Raw genomic sequence first — 17,733 nt, 5'->3', positions numbered from 1 at the left:
GAGAAAGGGAAGGAACTCACTCTAACCTCTACAGCGATGTCAATCAAACTTGGACGATCTAGCGCGCTCTCCATCACGTCTCTTCCCAGTACGTTCTGAGGTCGAAAAGGACGAAGGAGAGAAGATCAAACATCGCAATTTGTCAGATATCGCCCCGGAGTTTTCAAAGTTCGGCCGCCGCTTGGCGATTTCAGAATTCCTCCTTTTCTCTTGGGAGAACGTCGAACGACAAGGAAGTGCAATAACTGTAGCGGCAGGAAGGAAGCGGTTCATTCTCTCTCATCGGCACACCTTCACTCGTCCGGTCTCAATCGAATGCGCAACTCGCTCTCCCTTTCTGTCCTCTCGATCGTCCTCTCTTTCTTCGCTACATCATCGATTTCTACACCACTCATCGAACCTCGACAGGCCTCAGCTTCCCCCTCCTCTTCTTCTTCCTCGACTTTCCCAGTTCGAGACGCCCCCGGTTTACCCGACAATGGTCTCAAGTCGAGCGGGATTCACTTAGGATTCCTCCCAAATTGGGAGCAAGAGAATCCACAACTCATCAATCAAGCACTCGGTGACTCGATCAGTGTAATCGGAGATTACTTGAACGTCTCTCCCGACAATTACGATTTCCGTCAAGTCGATTATCACCTCGATTCCGTCGTCAAGATCGCTACAGGACGAGTTAAAGCCGTCTACGCACCCGCTGTCATCTTCTCGAGTACCCTCGATAAATGGACACCGCAAATGACGGACAACTTGGCGAATAAGATGAGGGAAGTGAATCGGAGAGGAGTCACGGTTTGGCTGAGGTTCTTGTTCGAAATGAACGGAGGATGGATGCCGTACGGATTGAGACCAGATCTCTACGTACCGCTGTTCAGGGAAGTAGCGAATGCTGTGAGAGCTCAGACGAATAATGTGAGCTCTTTCCTCGTTTCGTTTCCAGATGCTGACCCTCGTTTCTGCAGACGTACATGCTTTACGCCCCGAACGTATGGAACGGACCTGTAGATGACCAATCTCAGGGATACCAGATCTACTTCCCCGGAGAAGAATGTGAGACCTCCCTCGTATCGAAATCAAGCGAAGTCAAGCTAGGATCTCAATCGAACTGACCTCTCTTTCATCACAGATGTCGATATCGTCGGCCTATCGTTCTACTCTCTCGGAGTCGACAAACTTCAAAATCAAGTCGCCGATTCTTCCCTCTTCCGTTCCGGTTTCACTCCCTTTTACAACCTCTTCTCCCCTTCGTCCTTCTCCGCTTCCTCTAACATCCTCAAACTCTCCGCTGCGTACCCTATCGTAATCGCCGAAACCTCCGCTCCTTACTACTACACGATCCCTCCCGGTTCGAAATACTTCCTCCAACCCGGCGACACCGACATTTCAACTCCTCTGCCCAACCTCACTACCTACACTCCCTCTCATACTTCTCCTCCTCAGCCTAGAACAGACGACGAATTATACCTCAAAGCGACTTGGCTCGTACAATTGACGGCAAATACCACCGCAGCGAGATATCCAAACTTGAGAGCTGTTTCATGGTTCAATTACTTAAAGAAAGGTACTGAGGAAGTCCTCGCAGATTTCAGGTTTGTTGGAGCGAATGCGACGGTAGAGGCGTGGTTAAGACAGAATTTTGGGAACGAAACTGCTTACGAACTCGGGTATACTGGAGGAGCGCCTGGAAGAAGCGGAGAGATTGGATGGTTGATCACGGTCGCGGGAGTTTTGGCAGGCTGTACGACGCTTCTGCTATAGATCGCATCGACGTAAGAAAAGTTGTAGATAGAGTGGCAGGGAGGGAAGGACACGAAGAAACAGACCTGTTCGGCGCTGCTGCTATAGAGAGGTAGAAAAGGATGTAGATAGAATGAGACGGAGGGAAGGAGAGGAAGAAACAGACACTTTTGAGTTTTGACCATTTTTCCATGTTCATATGTTTTTTGCATCTCTCGCATCATCGCTTTAGATTGTGTTTGTTCGTACACATAGACTGAACTCTGTAGTTGCAAACCAATACCATACGAATCGTGTTTTGTTTGCGACAACTCGTGAAGTTGCGAAATCATCGAGCCTCCGCTTCTCCAGTTTCTGTTCGGCGTCTTTACCCTCATCGGTTTTTACTCACCTCCACTCGATCAGTCTCTAGCGATGTCGTACTCTCAAGCTCAACGCCATAACCCTCTACGGCCATACGTGAGTCCTCGCTGCCTCTCCTGCGATCATTCAACTAAACAAAACTCTCTGACATCCCTTCCTGACGAAACAGATGGATTCAAGCGATTCCTTGCCTCAGACATTCCCTAGTTCGAGTGGTGGAACGAATACGCCTTTGTCTTCGGCGAGTGAATCGGAAGAACTGGCGGGAGGAGGAGGTTCGAGTTCGAGAGCGATCGGAGGGATACATCGAGGTGGACAGCAAAGTGAGAAAGGGAAAGAACAGCATGAGATCTATATGGGAGGGTCAGTCGCTGTCTCCACTGAGCTGTTCAGCTCCTTCGGCGACAGGGAGTTGTGAAGCTGACATTTCACTTTCTTTGTGACTTTCTCAGGACTGGGATGCAAAGACTCAAGGAACCGAAAGCGATCGTCCGGAAACGGTCAGTCTTCTCTACACTGCTTGGTCGAGCGCAGGAGACGCGCAAAAGACGAGGAAGCCTGTGAATGAGAACTGACTTAATTTTCGTTTTCCTCTCTGGGTTCACAGAGTGACAATCATGATTATTTGCGGCCTCGTCATCGCGGCCATCATCACTATCGCCATCCTCGGAGTCAAGAAGCTTCTATAACACCGCCGGCACGAATACTCGCCCTCGACAATCAGTTTTCATACCTTCGCAAAACTCTCTCATCGTCCGCTCCTACCAGCCTCTTGCGCTACATCCGCCTAATCCTACTCACCTCATCAGCATTCAACCTTTACATAGACCACTAGACCTAGACGTTCCCATCCAGCATCCCATTCTTCGCATTCTCGACTTATCCTCGATTTTATCTCGCATCCCCTATCGAGACAGACACTCTTTTCGCATTTCTTCCCTCCATCATTCATGCCCTCATTGTTGTTCTCTCCTTCTTGACACCCTTTGCAACCGCCATTCATCGCTTTGAAAACTGCATTCGGGATTTTTTCAACTCGAATCTTTGCAAGTGACTTTTTGCGGCTCCCGTTTCCAAGAGATCGGCGAGAAGTGAGAAGATTCCGCACGCGAGAATCGAGAACATAAAACCTTGGACGCTCGCGAAGCGCGTCGAGAAGAAATCTGTGTTTTCCCTCAACTCACCTCTCTAAGCCTCGGCTCCCACACTTTCGAACCTACGGCAGCGACAGAAACGTAACGAAGAAGCAGAAGGACGCGCGACAACACTGTGACTGGAGCGCAGTATCGACCAACAATTCTTCGCGACTTTACGGTATAACCTCTAGCTCAACGGCCTCCAACAGAACACTCGCGTGAACACTAGTACGGGTGGCAGTCGGCAACGTAGCAGCGATACGCTCATCAAATCGCAGCCAGAGATGCCGAACCAACGAGAAAGTCTTCATTCTTCTTCCGCCTTCTTCTCTCCCTCTTCTCCCGCTCTTCACCATGATACACGGATAGTCGACTTCAGCGGCAGTGGAGATGAACCTTACGAACCCGGAGCACGCTTCGAATCGCCCGGATCCTCTCCCGCAACACCTTCGTTCACTTTCACCTCGTTTTCCTCTTCTCCCGCCTCTTCTCCAAACCCAAACACTTCAAGCTCGTCCGAATCCTACACGATCTATCCGACAACGTCTCAAGCGACTCGAGTTCCCCTTCCTACGATCCTTCCGATTCCTTTCCCTGCATCTTCTTCTTCGTCCTCTCCGAAACTCCCAGCGTACTCCTCGAAATTACCCCGAGATCTGCGCGTAGACTCTTCCCCAACCTCTCCCCAACGTCCCTTGCCTTCTTCCACTTCACAATCCCTCTTCCATTCCCTCCTCCTTCGAACCGTTCCTCATTCTCTACTTCCGAAATCAGTCACCCATCCCTCCCCGTTTCAATACCCGAAATCACCTTCCCTCTTACGAGCACATCCGACAACTCGACATAGGAAAACAGGGTGGAAGAATTGGGTTGCGTTACCGAAAAGATGGATCGTTACGATCGTTTTTCTGATCGTTTTGATCGCGGGATTATCGACATTAGAGAATACTATATCGATCGTCCCGTCACGGGAATGGTTAGACAGGGCTAGGGAAACGGAAACTTGGAGGAGATTGAGCGCTGGTACGCAAATGAATGTTGGAAACGAATCGATTGAGACGGTGAATTACCTTGAAAGGATGGAAAGCGTTAGAAATCAGATGGTCGGTGGGAAAGATATCAAGATCAATCATCATTCGTCGCCGGGTACGCGAGAAGAGGAGGAGGAACAAGCGGTTTTGAACTCTGTCGTCGCAGAAGCGGAAAAAGTACAGTCCGAGGAGGAAGGAGCGACGAAACCGACTACAGCTGCAGACAGCTCGGCTCACGATAATGTCGTCAAGCCGAAGCAAGGCAAAGCTGTCGCAGCTAAACCGAAGAAAGATCCCTCTCGCTACAAACGACTTTTGCCTCTGAAGGGTCCTTCTCGTCGGTATCTCTACGGAGCGAATTTCATCCCTTCATCCTCGGACGAACAACATCAACTCGGCAGCGGAGAATCAGCAGCAGTAGTCGAGATCGAAGTTGAAGATCCAGAATACTCGAACAAGAAGAAGATCAAAGTACCTTCGAAAAAGACGCTCGAACGACTCTATCAGGAGAATAAAAAGACGTACGAAGAGGAAGAGCAAGGATGGAGAGACTTCGAATGGAAAGCTCCAGAGGTAGATGAAAGTTTGACGAGATTCATCGAGTATTTGAGTCCTGTACGTTCTTCTTTGGTCTCTTCAGCTATCGACTCTTCCTCTACGGACCAGAGCTGATTCCTTCTATGTTGTACAGGAGGAACTCTCCCTTCGTACCTGGATTCAACAGTTCCACTCCCTCCCCGTCGCTTCGGGAGTCGGACTCGGTTCCTCCTCTTCCTCTTCGTCTCTTTCCACTTCGTTCCCATCTCTTGACGCCGCCGCCTCTCTGTCCTCGGCCCTCGTTGCCTCAATCCCTCACTTCAATGGAGAAGGCAATCAAGAGAAGTACGACTCGTTGATCTCGCAAGCTCGAGAAGGCTTTGAAGGGAAATGTCGCGGATCGAACTGGCTCGAGAGTTATCAGAAGATGCATAAGGAGATGTTGGAGGGGAAGAGGGATCCAAAATTCATTAGTTATCATTGTGAGCTTGGATCTCCATTTCTTCCTGCAAGCGAGTTGGGATGCAGAATACTAATGAATCGTTTGATGTGGTCCTGTAGGCGAGAAGGGTATGAATTGCGGCGGGTTGGGAGATCGGTAAGTTCTCTCCTCTTCTCTCAAGATTGTCAATCAGTCTAACTCGTTCTCTCTACGCTCAGGCTACTCGGGATGACTTCGGCTTTCTTCTTCGGTTTGCTCACCCAACGATCTGTACGCTTTCTCCTGTCCTCCAAGCCAATGCAGAGCAATAACCGTGATTCTCTCGCAGTTCCTTGGAGAATGGCAATCGCCGATTCCTCTCGACGTCGTCTTCGACTCTCCCTCCGTCAACTGGTCATACTCGTCCTTCACGTCGCCTCGTCACCCAGTGCTCGGACAACAGACCCTCATCGACCAAAGTGCCGAGCTCGACATCATTCACTTTGATCGATTATCGGTAGATTCGACTTTCGGCAGTACGAGCTGGAACCCTAAACGGGATAAGAGCTGGACGAAAGGGTTCGAAAAGAGGGATATCGCTTACGCGTCGAGTTGGATCAAAGTGAGTTCTCTCCCTCTCGTTTTCCTCTACCTTGTGCTGACTCGGTCTTCCTCATTCAAGTTCTTCACGAACCGAGGAATGATCTACCGTTCGTTCTCGTACAAACACTTGCAGAAGAGCATCAACAAACTCGGGCTCAAACCGACGACCGCTTTCGCATGCATCAACCAATACCTGTTCCGACCTAAACCTCCTGCGCTCAACCTCATTTCCGAGTACACGTCGGTCTTGACTCTACCGTCCGTATTTTCGGTCGGAATCCATGTCAGGACGGGAGATAGAAGTATGAAGGATCGAGAATACGACAAGATCAATACGGGTCAGTTCTCTCCCTCAACCTTGTTCGTTTCTCGCTATTGACGAACTATATCCGACTCTAGTCAAACGACATTCTCAATTCTTCCGATGCGCTCGGGAACTCGGCGAAACTTACGCTTCTCCCTCTCAACAAATCGTTTATTACCTCGTCACGGATTCGGCTCATCTCAAAGTCGACGCTCAACGTACCCTCGGTTCGAAACTCGTCACGACAAACATGGTCCCTCAACACGTTCACCAGAAAGCCGGTCACGTCGATGGAGTCTTTTCGGCCGTCGTCGAAGATTGGATCTTGAGTAAAACGGACATGATGGTCGCTACTCAGGATAGTGGGTTTGGGAAACTCGCGAGTTTCATGCATGGAAAGGAGAATACGACGGTTACGATCTTCCCGCGGTTCAATGAGGATGTTAACGGTCTGGTTTCGAAGAAATCTCATTTGAAGGTCGATTGTACGGATCCGAATGTGTAGGTCTCGTCTCCCTCTTCATCTGGTACCGGAGCTCGTATTGACTTGCGCGCATGGAACAGCTTCACGACATTCGAGGAATTGTCATCGGAATGGAGTTTAGGATAACACCATCGCTGAAACGCAGGGAATTGCGGGAAGTCTTGGATTATTTCGTCGGTTTAGATTGGAAGTCTCCTCAGGAAGGAAACGCCTATTGTTGTTTGTAAACTTGCTCGCAAAGTATCTATTTCGCGGAACTCTCTCTCTCTCGAACATTTCCTCCAAATGCGAGTGAGTTTTTGCTCAGGCCAACAGGGTTTGCGCATCAAATAGAGGAATCGCCGTGAAAGAGTGATACATGATGAAAGCACAACTCCTAAGTCCTGCTCGCGGATCTCCTCAGGATATTCTCCACCTCTCTCCTCCTATCGTCCCTTCCAGCTCCTCCACCTTCCCCTCCTCGTCTGATCGAATCGCTACTCTCCCTCGTGAACGAAAACTGACTCGAAGCGCTACTACTGATCCCTGCTGGCGATTCACTCACTCCTTTCTTCTTCGGCGTGAACGCGTTTTTCAGTGCTGATCCGATTGCTCCCATCGATGATCGAGTCCTTGGTCTTCGACTCTCGCTCGTCGGTGTAGCAGAAACGATTGATCGTCGTTCATCGTTCGGGGATTCAGTTCGAATCGTTTCGAGTCGATCGAGTGCGGCCTCACGCTCGGCTCGAGTTCGTGCTTCGTCCATGTTTGCGGCCAGTTCGAGCGCTTCGTAAGCGATCGCATCTCCTGATGCGCCTGAGTAGGTTCGAGGTGGACCGTCGAGAGGGCGTCGAGGGAACGAAGTCGCGTTGCGGGTGGGAGATTCGTTCGAGAGAGCAGGGGTAGAGTCGACTCGAGGCATCGGGACGGTCGAAGTCGCAGTCGGGAAAGGGACAGCGCCAGTTTGAGTGGGTGATCGATTCGGGTCCTGCAGTACGAAAAATGAGCGAAGGGAACAGTGAAGCGAAACAACAGGTGAACTTACCGAAGTCTTCGCTCGCCGTGTCGAGTATCGACTCGTCGTGCCAGAACTGTAAGTCGAAGACGTCGAGATCGACCCTTGTCGAAGAGGAGTCTCAGAGGTGGATCCGGAACGACGACTCGCGGGCGTGGGAGAATCTGTCATGACAGTGCCGAAAGGAGAGCGACCGGAGAAGTTCAGAGTGTTGCGTCGAGACGGAGGAAGAGGGTCGGTTGGATCTTCGAGAGGGTTGCGGAGGACTTCTCGCGAGACATTCGGAGAGCGCGAGCTCGAGAGAGAAACCGTCGCGCCTTCGAGAACGGATCCAGCTGTAGTCGGGCGTGGTTTCGAAGGAGACTGTTGAGGGTTGCTCAAGCGACTGAGTGGTCGATTCGATCCACCTCCTTGTTCGTTTCGAAGTCGTTCTCGTTCCCGGTCGACTCGAGTGATCGCGATCAGATCCTCCGACAGACTCCTCACTTGATCGTCACTCGTCCTCAATAGCGCATGAACGCTCTTCTCGAATTGAGTAAGCGAGACTGTCGGATCGCGTTGACCTTCGTCCAGTTGAGCTTGGATTTGTTCCTCCTTGATTAAGTCGGAGAGTGATCGAATCCCGGTATTCAATTTCGTCGTCGAGGAGATGAGAGCGATCATTCGATCGACGAGCTGAATCGATTCAGGTGTTTCGGTTCCTCCTTGCGAAGAGAAATGTCGATCAAAGTGTTCGAAGGCGGAGAGGAGGAGTTTGTGATGATCGCCGGATGAAGCTGAAGCGACAACACTTTGAATGACGGGATCTGATTCGCTTCGGGAAGTGTTCGAGTTTGTGCGAGACATCGAGTTCGAGCCTGGAGGAAGGGGAGAATCTTCTCGAGTTCCGTTCGCGAAGGAGATCTTTCGACTTCGATCGTACCCTCCGTAGGACTCTCGTTTGCGTGGAGAGGTGTCTTTTGTCGAGAATGAGGTTGAGGAGGGAGATGAGGAGTCGACGGGAACAGCAACGATGCCTTGACCAGCAAGGAGAGCGTTGATTGCTCGAACTGTCCGATCTCGTTCGGCTTCGGAAGCTGACCGTGCTGGATGTTCCCCTGTGGTTGATCGATCGTCGACGCTGCTGCCGGAAGTTCGAGGACGGGTTCCCCGTTTTCTCACGCTATCGACTGTTCGCAAGATGATCAAGGCAGATTAGTTTGAGAAACGACCAGTCTCGAGAGAAAGGCATGCAACGTACGCTCGGCCATCCACGCATCTGATCCAACTTCTGCTTTTCGGAAGCGTTCTTTCCTCGCCGAGAGGTCGACGGAATCGTTGAAACGACCCTCTGATCTCGCTGATGAAGGCAAGGGAGGCGTCGCAGTTCCTCGAGAAGCTGTATCCGGACTCCTTGTGCCTACTTCTCGTCGAGACCCATCAGTATTGAGACAAATAAGCAGTAACGAAAAACCGGAAACTCACCACTCCGACGAGCTTCCCTGCTCGTTCTCGAATAAGGTCTGTCGAGCAACTCGCTGACAGTGTTTGTCCGTCTCTCAGTGTATCCCAGCGAAGTTCTCGCCCTGCCAACGCTCGAGATCCGATCGAAAGTCGACTTTTTCGCGCTCTTCGGAGTCGTCTCCTTTTCGTCCTCGTCTCGGCCTTTCGCAGAATAGTCGTCTTCGAACGAGACCTCTGATCTTGCCTGTCGATGTGACGGCTTGACAGAAGAGGTAGAAGTCGAGGGAGACGTTGGAGAATCGAGACTAGGGACAGCGGAACGAGATCTCGTGAACCGATCTAGGTCTCGCGACGAGGATGAAGAGGGAGTCAATCGAGCTGTAGACGCATCGAGAGATCTTCTGGGTGTTCTTCGGACCGACGAGATCGAGGAAGTGGAAGGGGAGGGACGGAATTCTGAAGGTAGAGCGGGTCGATTTCGGAGAGTAGTCGGAGGCGAATTGTTATCGTTCGACAAGGATTTAGGTAACGATGCCGGCGAAGGAGAATCGAGAGAGTCGAGTTGTGATTTGGATCGATCCCGGGGAGTTCGCAACAGTTCTTGAGAAGCGAGTCTTCTCATTCCTTCGGAGAAATCTTGATCTTGTTGCCTCGTGTCGCTGAAGGAACTCGCGGCTCGAGTACGGTCACTTCCTACTAGGTCTGATCTTCGTGCTCGGATCCGTTCGATCGTTGAAGGATAGTAAGACGTCGAAGTCGCTGATCGTTCTGGGAGGTTTCGTTCGTCGTCTTCGAGGTTTCGTCGAGTGAGCGAAGTTCGTGGACGAGATTGATATCCTGAAGTTTGTGAACGACGTTCCCTGTCACTTCTTACTCCTTGGCTCGCGGATGAGATATCTCCGACTGTCGCACTTCTTCGCATCGGACTATCTCCAATCATTCCGAATTCCTCCATCGACTTTGGTACTCCCGCTTGACGAGGTTCATCGTCTTCGTCGGTACTTCCATAAGTCGAAAAGTTTGGCATCGTTCCCTGAAGTAGATCGTCTTCCCCTGCGGCGGCTAGTTTGCGAATCGTCGAAGAGGTCGAAGAACGTTGAACGCCTCCTCCTCCTACTCGAGAAGGATTGAAGTCTGAGGAAGAGGGTGAGGGAGAAATGCCGCGATTCGAGGCGGGAGGAGAGGCGAGAGGATCGATTTGAGAATTGATGGAATCGAGTATCTGTCGAATGGAATCAAGTGAGTGGAAGCTCCTTCTCGTAGATCCGGGACGCCTATCGCAAGAGCTACTCACCCGTTGGTTCTTTGCCCTCTGAGAAGTCTCTCGTCTCCTTTCAGAGCTCAGAATCGAATCCGCATCACTCGAATTCGTTCTCGCTTTCAACCTCCTCCTTGGCTCCAACCCTTCAAACCTCTCACTCAACTCTTCCATCGCATCTGAATGATTCCCATCGACTGATCTTGACGAGTTCGAAGGGGTGAGGCCGGATCGTGGTGACGGCGAAGCATTGCGCGCGAAGGAAGCGACTGATGCACTACGTCTGAACCCTCCCGATTGTTCTGTTCCTTCCCGTCGAGTTCTGTTCGAGTCGAGTACGATCGTCGGGCTCGTTCTACCGATCTCTGGTAAATTCTGATCATCTTTCGTCGGAGTCCAGGTTAATCTCCTTTCGCTCTTCGGTGGTCGATCCGGTTTCGACGGACTCGCACTACCGTCCTGACTCCTCGGCCCTTCCCTACTATCGAAGTTATCCACCTCACTAGCTCTGACCGTTCCGTACCGACTTCCTCCTTCCGTACTTCCTTCGTCACTGTTTGTCGGTGGAGGACTCGGTAGACCGCTCAAATGCCTCGAGAAGCTCCCATTGCTACCGATGCCTAACCCGAGAGGCTCTGGAGAGCCGCGTAGACCGAGACTCGCGATGTTCGAGGGAGAATTCGAATAGCGAGAGTGAGAATTGAGGGAAGGGGAAACTTTCGAGAGAAAGGACGATGCTCGAGTTTGTTGTAGCTGTTGTGATGTCGATGAGGGCTCGGCGAGGGAAGAAGAGGTCGAAGAGGAGAATGGTGAAGAACGAGAGTCCTGAATCGTCGGAGTCGAGCGAACGTAGTCTGGGTCGCGTATTGAAGCTGCTGGAGATCCTTCAGATGATGCTTGACTCCTCGTAGGTCTCATCGAGTAACTACTACTGACTGCTCCGCGTTCGTTCTCGCGCGTTGTGGTCGATCTGTTTTCCTCCTCCTCCTGTCGCTCTGTATCTCGCGTTGTTCGGTTCCCTCCTCGATCAGACGTTACTCTACGTGCCCATTCGTTACTTTGTGATCGTGGACTGTCGGCACTTGAAGAGGACGAAGAGGAAAAGCTTCTCGAATGGGTTGGAGGGAGAGGAGGGGGAAGCGGAGGGAGTTCGTCGTCGTTCATTCCATATGCTGTCGTATCTGAGGTAAGCGTCAGTGGGTCGTGTCGGGATCAAGTCGAAAGTGATGAAGAGAGAGAGAGGCAGAGGGTTCGTGACGTCTGTGAATGTTTTGAGTCGTTCGTCTCTTCCCTCTCCTCTCGATTTCCAAGGGTGCAATACGCGTATCGATAGCAGTGGAATCTCACCTCCTATGCTTCACACACACGGTTGGATCAAGGTCGCATCGAAACTCGCACGTGAATCGAAAGAATCGGAGTCGAATTTCTCAACAGGGGGACTGGTCGGTGGTGGGTGGAGGGAAGCTCTTCGTAGCAGGTCGAAGCAAGATCTGAGACACCGGCTGGCAGAATCGGTGACGAGTGAAGGGATCGGTGAAGGGCAGTCACGGTGTCGAATGAGCGAGGCTCACGACCTCGAATGCGGTGGTCTAGCTCAACAGTCAGGACGAACAGGGAGCTACGAATGGAGAGATGGCGGAAGAAGGGGTCAAGACGAAGGACGATGGACGAGGGAGGGGTTTTGAGCTCGGAAGAGTTTTCGTAAGCAACTCCGCTTCTCTCGTATGATTCTGTATACTACTGCTTGGAACCTCGTTATTCGACCATAAAGAAATCGTGTATATGAAAAGGCGACAGACTCAACCCGTCTACGAACTCCTCGAACCGCCCAGGATCAACTCGATTTCATCCAATGATCCTCGAATTGTCGGTACAACTTGCTCGTAGGAAGGTAGGAAGTCATGTTGGGACGCCAGCGACGACTGAATGGTCCTGAAGGAGGCTGAAGGATGCAAGGTCCAGATTTCTGCGCTTTCGCTTCGAGCTCCAGAACAGTCGTAGGATTCAACATCTCGTCCTCCTTCTTCGGGTAAATATCCTTGTGCGCTTCTTCCCACTCTTGGAGCCATCTGTCGCCTTCCTCGAGTTCAAGTTCCCATTCGGCGACCCTTTCGAGGTTTCGTCGACGAGTTTCCAGCTCCTCCTGCGACAATTCTTCCTCCTTCTTCTCCCCATCCACCTTTACTTTCACGAATCCAACTCTCCCACTGTTCTTCCCCAGATTCGCCAATAATTCTCGTAACCTCCTCTTCTTTTCGGCTCTCGCTTGCGAAATATCGACATGCTGAACCTCCTCCTCCTTTGATCCTTCCTCGTCGCCTCCTCGTACATCTCCCCTCTCGTCCTGGGCGCCCTGCTCCTGGCCGTCCTGAACAATCATCAACTCGTCCATCGCAGATTCCAGTCCCGGTACGGTCGATTGGTTGGGTTCCTGCTCCTCCTTTGACATTTCTCGCTGAGGGGGCTCTTCCTTGATCATTTCTAATGTCTTCGAGTGAGTGTCAGCAGTAGAATGCGGAATCTGCGAGGATTCGAGAGGTGACCTCCGAGCCGTTGCTCAAACCGCAGGGAGGCCCCCAGGTGATATCACTCAGGAGAACAAACTCACCTCAACCGCTCTCCGTCAGCCTGTGTGGCCTTGTGTTCGTAAATTGCGCTGGATGTCCCTCGGGTTTTCGTACGAGAGGAGGCGAAGGAGCTCAGCTGATTGCTCCCTTTCTCGAAGCGGGTCCTCGCATGCAAGGCTCGAGCAGCGACCTCCTATCGAGTTCGTGAGAACCGTACTTCGTTAGAAGGCTCAGCTCGAGCGTACGTACCATGCGCTCCGTACGAAAGGCATCCACTTCGAAAATTCGAAACTTACGCTTCTCACTTTCGTTGAGTTTGAGCCGCGAAACTGTGGCGCTTAAAGTTCTGACAGGCGCCCCACTGGTTCCAAAGCAGGCCCCACTCACCCCTTCAGAATTCGGAATTACACGCGGTTTTCGAAATCGATTCAATTGCGATTCGAAATTTGAAGGGAAGAGAGCGAGTCACGAAGCTGAAAAACGCATGTTCTACAGTAGCGTCGTCGATGCTGTCGACTGAAACGTCGCGAAAGACAGGTTTGTCTGCAGTCTTCGGGGAGTGTGTACTTGCACGTTGGAGGCCTCAGCATCGATCATTGCGAGAGAGTGGGTTTCGGCGGACGCATTCCAAATTGCAACGAAAAAGTGCGCTAAGTCCGGCGTGTCGTGTGCGAAGGCGAAGGGGCTCCCTTTCTAATCGATCAGCTTGACAGCATTCTCATACTGCATTGCACGCTACAGTGGTCTCCCAAGAAGCAATGTCGTTACTGTTACGATCGTGGAAGTCAGCGCTTTGGTCGCATCGACTCCTTCCCGGTTGTCGTCGTTCGTTCGTTAAAACCTTGGCGGACGTTACTTTTTTTAGCTGCTGAATCGAGGAGGGGGGAAGGAGAAAAATCGTGGCTCCGCTTTTGGTTCCCTCTCAACACCTTCACTACTCGACAACAACGACGATGTCAGCTTCAGAGAAACACCCGATAGGACCGTCGCACCACATCGACCCTTCGATCGCCCGCCAACGAGAATTGATCGCTCAGGAAAAGGCAAACAAGGGGACCGACGAGAAGCGTGAACTCGCAGGAGAAGGAGAATTCGCCCACCACGATGCTGCAGACCGTCAACTCAACATCAACGCGAAACTCGAGAATCCTCTCACTGGAATCTCTCATGAACGCCTCGAAGGTACGTGCATTTTGCCCTACCCCTACTTCCCCCTCCTCCTTTCGCACAGATGCTGACTCTCCGCAAAATGGGATAGCGATGGGACGTGCGTTCGCCCACGAGAAAGGATTGGGTCAATACGAAGACGAATTCGCAAAGGGAGCGATGATCGCTCAAGATCCTCTCGCTTTCGAAGCGATCACGATGCTCAGCGAGGATGATCGAACTGTGCTTCGTCGCGAAGTTGTGAATTTACCCTCCCTCGAGACGGTCTGGACGTTGTTTCGTCGTTTCTTTCGTACTGACTATGAAATCTTTCTCTCTCTTTGCGCGAGATAGACTCACAAATGGGATCACCCCAAGATGCTCTACTTCCTTGTCATCTGTTGCTCGATGTGCGCTGCTGTCCAGGGAATGGACGAGTCTGTCACGAACGGAGCGAACTTGTTCTGGTGAGATTTCTCCTTCGTTCGGGTCAACTTTCCGAATCGAGTCTGATCTTCTTCGTTTGCGATTCTAGGGCACCTCAATTCGGCTTGAACACTGAAGCAGGTGCACCTGGAGCGGATCGCAACGAGTGGCTTCTCGGTTCGTTTTCTTCTCGTCTCTTTCGCCACTTTCGAGTTAGCTCCCGAGCTCGAATCTCCGGTTGTTCTGACTCTTCCACCGTCCCGACGTAGGTCTCGTCAACGGAGCCCCCTACCTCTGCTGTGCTGTCCTCGGTAAGTCTCGCGTTTTCAACTTTTCTCCCCCTCGTCGTTTTCGATTCTCGAAGCTGATTCTCTGTCACCTTCACAGGTTGCTGGCTTACGGCACCTTTGAACAACTGGCTCGGACGTCGTGGAACGATCTTCCTCACTGCGACTCTATCGGCTTTGACTTGTATTTGGGCTGGATGCACGAACTCGTGGGAACATCTTCTCGCGGCCAGGTACGTTCGAAGCCTCTCTCGATCCCATGTTGTAGGACTGACTAACGGAGTTCTCGCTCTACAGGTTCGTACTAGGTCTCGGTATCGGCCCCAAGTCGGCAACGGTTCCCGTCTACGGAGCTGAAACGGCGCCTCCTTTGATTCGTGGTGCTCTCGTAATGCAATGGCAAGTCTGGGTAAGTTATCCCTTTGGTCTGACCGTCGTACGAAGCTCATTCTCACCATTCTCACCCCTCACACACTGCCTTTGGGATCATGTTGGGCACAGTTTCATCGTGAGCACCATTATTCGCGACTGTTCTTTCCCTCTTGAGCCCTGACTGATGGGGAAGAGGACCTTAGGTTGGTCTTTTACCACGTGCCGGACCCCTCAGGCATCACTGGATTGAACTGGCGGTGAGTGCTCAAATTTTCAAAGTTTCAGAATGAAAACTGACCCTTTCTCGATAGTCTCATGCTCGGATCGGCCGCTCTACCGGCATTTTTTGTCATGGCACAGGTTTTCTTCTGTCCTGAGTCCCCACGGTGGTTAATGTGAGTTCTTCACCTTCCTCCTCTTCGTCGGCGTCGTCGTCGTTTCCTCCATCTCGCGAGGAATTCTCTTCTGACTTGACTCGTTCTTCCACAGTGGTCGCGGCCGCTACGTTGATGCATACGACTCGCTATGCCGCTTACGACACACCAAGTTGCAAGCTGCACGAGATCTCTTCATGATCCACGCACTCCTCGAGGAAGAAGCCAATATCGCCACCGGAAAACTCGCAATCGTCGAACTCTTCTCGGTTCCTCGTAACCGACGTGCTGCTCTCGCCTCGGGTATCGTCATGTTCATGCAACAGTTCTGTGGAATCAACGTCATCGGTGAGTCCTCTCCCCCGTTCCTCTCTTCCCTCTTCCCTTCGTGCTCGTTCGCTGACTTCCCCCGAAATCTCAGCCTACTACTCGTCGACCATCTTCCGTCAAGCTGGATTCTCCGAGATCTCTGCCCTCGGTGCTACTCTCGGTTTCGGAGCTCTCAACTGGGTCGCCGCTGCTCCTGGTGAGTTTTCCGCGCTTTGTCCTTTTCCATTCGCATTCGTTTCTCATCATACCTCTTCTCTTCCACAGCTATCTACACGATCGATAGTGAGTAAAAGTACCGTCAGAGACTATCGGAAAGGCAGCTACTGACTGAAAACGCCCGAAACAGCTTACGGACGACGAACTCTCCTTCTCGTTACCTTCCCTCTCATGGCCCTTTTCCTCTTGATGACCGGTATGAGTTTCTTCATCGAGCCCAACAACCCTGAGAGTACCGCTCGTATCGCTGTTGGTGAGTCATTCGCTTTCATCGTTGTTGATTCTCGTTCAAGTCTGACAATCGCATCCGCACTTTAGTCGCCCTCGGTATCTACCTTCACTGCATCGCTTACTCTCCTGGAGAAGGACCCGTTCGTACGTCGACCGAATCGCTCGTTACTCTTCCGTGAGGACCATCGCTGACTCTTTCGTTTCGTTTCGTCCCCTTTAGCCTTCACCTACTCCGCCGAGGCCTTCCCTCTCTACGTTCGTGACGTCGGAATGTCTTTCGCTACCGCCACTACCTGGACCTTCAACTTCATCGTCGCCCTCACTTTCCCTCGTCTCCTCGGAGCTTTCAAACCTCAAGGAGCCTTCGGATGGTGTAAGCTCTCTCCCTCTCTCTGTAGCTGCGTCGTTTCGTGGATTGCAATCGCTGAGACTGATCCTCATTTCGCTGGTTTAACTTCCTTAGACGCTGGTTGGAACGTGATTGGGACTATTCTAGTTTGGTGCGTCGTCTCTCTCTAATCTGTCCCTTCTCGTCTAACAGAGACTGACAAGGCCCATCTATAGGCTTTTTATGCCCGAAACAAAGGGTGATGCTGCCTCTGTCTCCTCGACAACGAGACCGTGATTGCTGACCCTTCTTCGTCCTGTCCAGCCCTCACGCTTGAAGAACTCGATCAAGTCTTCTCGGTTCCAACCAAGAAGCACGCCGGATACCACATTCGTAAACTCCCTTACAACTTCCGTCGCTACGTACTCCGACAGAAGAACCTTGCTCCCCCTCCCCCTCTTTATCACTGGGAAACGGCGGACAGTGACAACGAATACGCACACGGCGGCGAGAAGCTCGCTTAAGCGTGCTCTCGTCTCTGACTCTGTGTGAATGTGTCCCTTCTCTTCTGCGCTCTCTCTCCCTGTTTCTTACTATCGGTTCACCTTCCCCGCTCTCCGCCCTAGTTTTTTTTATTACCCTCTCTCTCTCACTGTTCCTGGATATTATCAGTCCAGCTCTCCCTCGTTCATATCTAGCTCGTTGGTCGGCTTCTCTTTCTCCTCCCCCTCCTTGCCTTTCTGACTCTGAAACGAGCGAATTGATTTCAAGCTCAAATTCTTCGCCTTACTGCTTCACAAGAGAGAGCTGGTTCGCGCTCACATTGATGTCACTGCGATAACTCACCTCCGAAGTCGCAGAGACACGAGTCGACCAGACAGATCGTCGAAGAGCTCTTCGTCGTGAGTCGCGAAGTTCAGAGTTTTTTGTCTTCCCTGTTTCACGGGAGGTGCGGTATTCCATGCTGACTCCGTACCGCTCGTCACCGTCCGTGCCTGCCTGTTCGAGGCGACTTAGCTCGAAGTGCAGCTGAAGCTAGCGAACCTCAAGCTTCTCGCAACGAATGGTTCCTCAGTTCGGTTCCTTCGCTCTTTCCGCCACTCGCCCCTGAAAGACTCGAAGTCTGCTCGCGCTCGACTCTGAGCCTT

The 17,733-nt window shown here is 51.7% G+C and overlaps 6 protein-coding genes across 6 annotated transcripts; 4 read left to right on the top strand and 2 right to left on the bottom strand.

Annotated features, from left to right (window-relative positions):
* Window positions 1-315: 315 nt before the first annotated feature.
* Window positions 316-1,755, top strand: JCM6883_002525 (uncharacterized protein; the record flags this gene model as incomplete). Its single annotated transcript, XM_076632361.1, has 3 exons — window positions 316-909; window positions 960-1,047; window positions 1,124-1,755. 3 exons carry the CDS (start codon window positions 316-318, stop codon window positions 1,753-1,755), a joined length of 1,314 nt encoding a protein of 437 aa, XP_076487701.1.
* A 393-nt stretch (window positions 1,756-2,148) lies between these two features.
* Window positions 2,149-2,786, top strand: JCM6883_002524 (uncharacterized protein; the record flags this gene model as incomplete). The annotated part of the gene is made up of 4 exons (XM_076632360.1): window positions 2,149-2,193; window positions 2,267-2,460; window positions 2,550-2,597; window positions 2,705-2,786. The coding sequence occupies 4 exons, from the start codon at window positions 2,149-2,151 to the stop codon at window positions 2,784-2,786; spliced, it is 369 nt and encodes a 122-aa protein (XP_076487700.1).
* Window positions 2,787-3,517: 731 nt separating this feature from the next.
* On the top strand, window positions 3,518-6,739 carry JCM6883_002523 (uncharacterized protein; the record flags this gene model as incomplete). The annotated part of the gene is made up of 8 exons (XM_076632359.1): window positions 3,518-4,879; window positions 4,956-5,283; window positions 5,363-5,399; window positions 5,462-5,513; window positions 5,572-5,844; window positions 5,905-6,163; window positions 6,225-6,630; window positions 6,694-6,739. 8 exons carry the CDS (start codon window positions 3,518-3,520, stop codon window positions 6,737-6,739), a joined length of 2,763 nt encoding a protein of 920 aa, XP_076487699.1.
* A 250-nt stretch (window positions 6,740-6,989) lies between these two features.
* On the bottom strand, window positions 6,990-11,472 carry JCM6883_002522 (uncharacterized protein; the record flags this gene model as incomplete). The annotated part of the gene is made up of 4 exons (XM_076632358.1): window positions 6,990-8,776; window positions 8,848-9,006; window positions 9,072-10,272; window positions 10,345-11,472. The coding sequence occupies 4 exons, from the start codon at window positions 11,470-11,472 to the stop codon at window positions 6,990-6,992; spliced, it is 4,275 nt and encodes a 1,424-aa protein (XP_076487698.1).
* A 670-nt stretch (window positions 11,473-12,142) lies between these two features.
* Window positions 12,143-12,787, bottom strand: JCM6883_002521 (uncharacterized protein; the record flags this gene model as incomplete). Its single annotated transcript, XM_076632357.1, has 1 exon — window positions 12,143-12,787. One exon carries the CDS (start codon window positions 12,785-12,787, stop codon window positions 12,143-12,145), a length of 645 nt encoding a protein of 214 aa, XP_076487697.1.
* Window positions 12,788-13,828: 1,041 nt separating this feature from the next.
* Window positions 13,829-17,109, top strand: JCM6883_002520 (sugar porter family MFS transporter; the record flags this gene model as incomplete). Its single annotated transcript, XM_076632356.1, has 19 exons — window positions 13,829-14,057; window positions 14,134-14,282; window positions 14,376-14,488; window positions 14,557-14,624; window positions 14,717-14,758; window positions 14,835-14,967; window positions 15,032-15,159; window positions 15,236-15,242; window positions 15,310-15,363; window positions 15,418-15,501; window positions 15,596-15,828; window positions 15,902-16,006; window positions 16,075-16,092; window positions 16,157-16,279; window positions 16,345-16,401; window positions 16,478-16,630; window positions 16,721-16,757; window positions 16,822-16,844; window positions 16,910-17,109. The coding sequence occupies 19 exons, from the start codon at window positions 13,829-13,831 to the stop codon at window positions 17,107-17,109; spliced, it is 1,956 nt and encodes a 651-aa protein (XP_076487696.1).
* Window positions 17,110-17,733: the final 624 nt, after the last annotated feature.

This window comes from Sporobolomyces salmoneus (assembly GCF_050403485.1).
Source record: "Sporobolomyces salmoneus JCM6883 DNA, S_salmoneus_JCM6883_v1_ctg25, whole genome shotgun sequence".
NCBI lineage: Eukaryota > Fungi > Basidiomycota > Microbotryomycetes > Sporidiobolales > Sporidiobolaceae > Sporobolomyces > Sporobolomyces salmoneus.
Note: the sequence above shows the minus strand (reverse complement) of the source record. Positions and strands in the feature narration are given on the sequence as shown.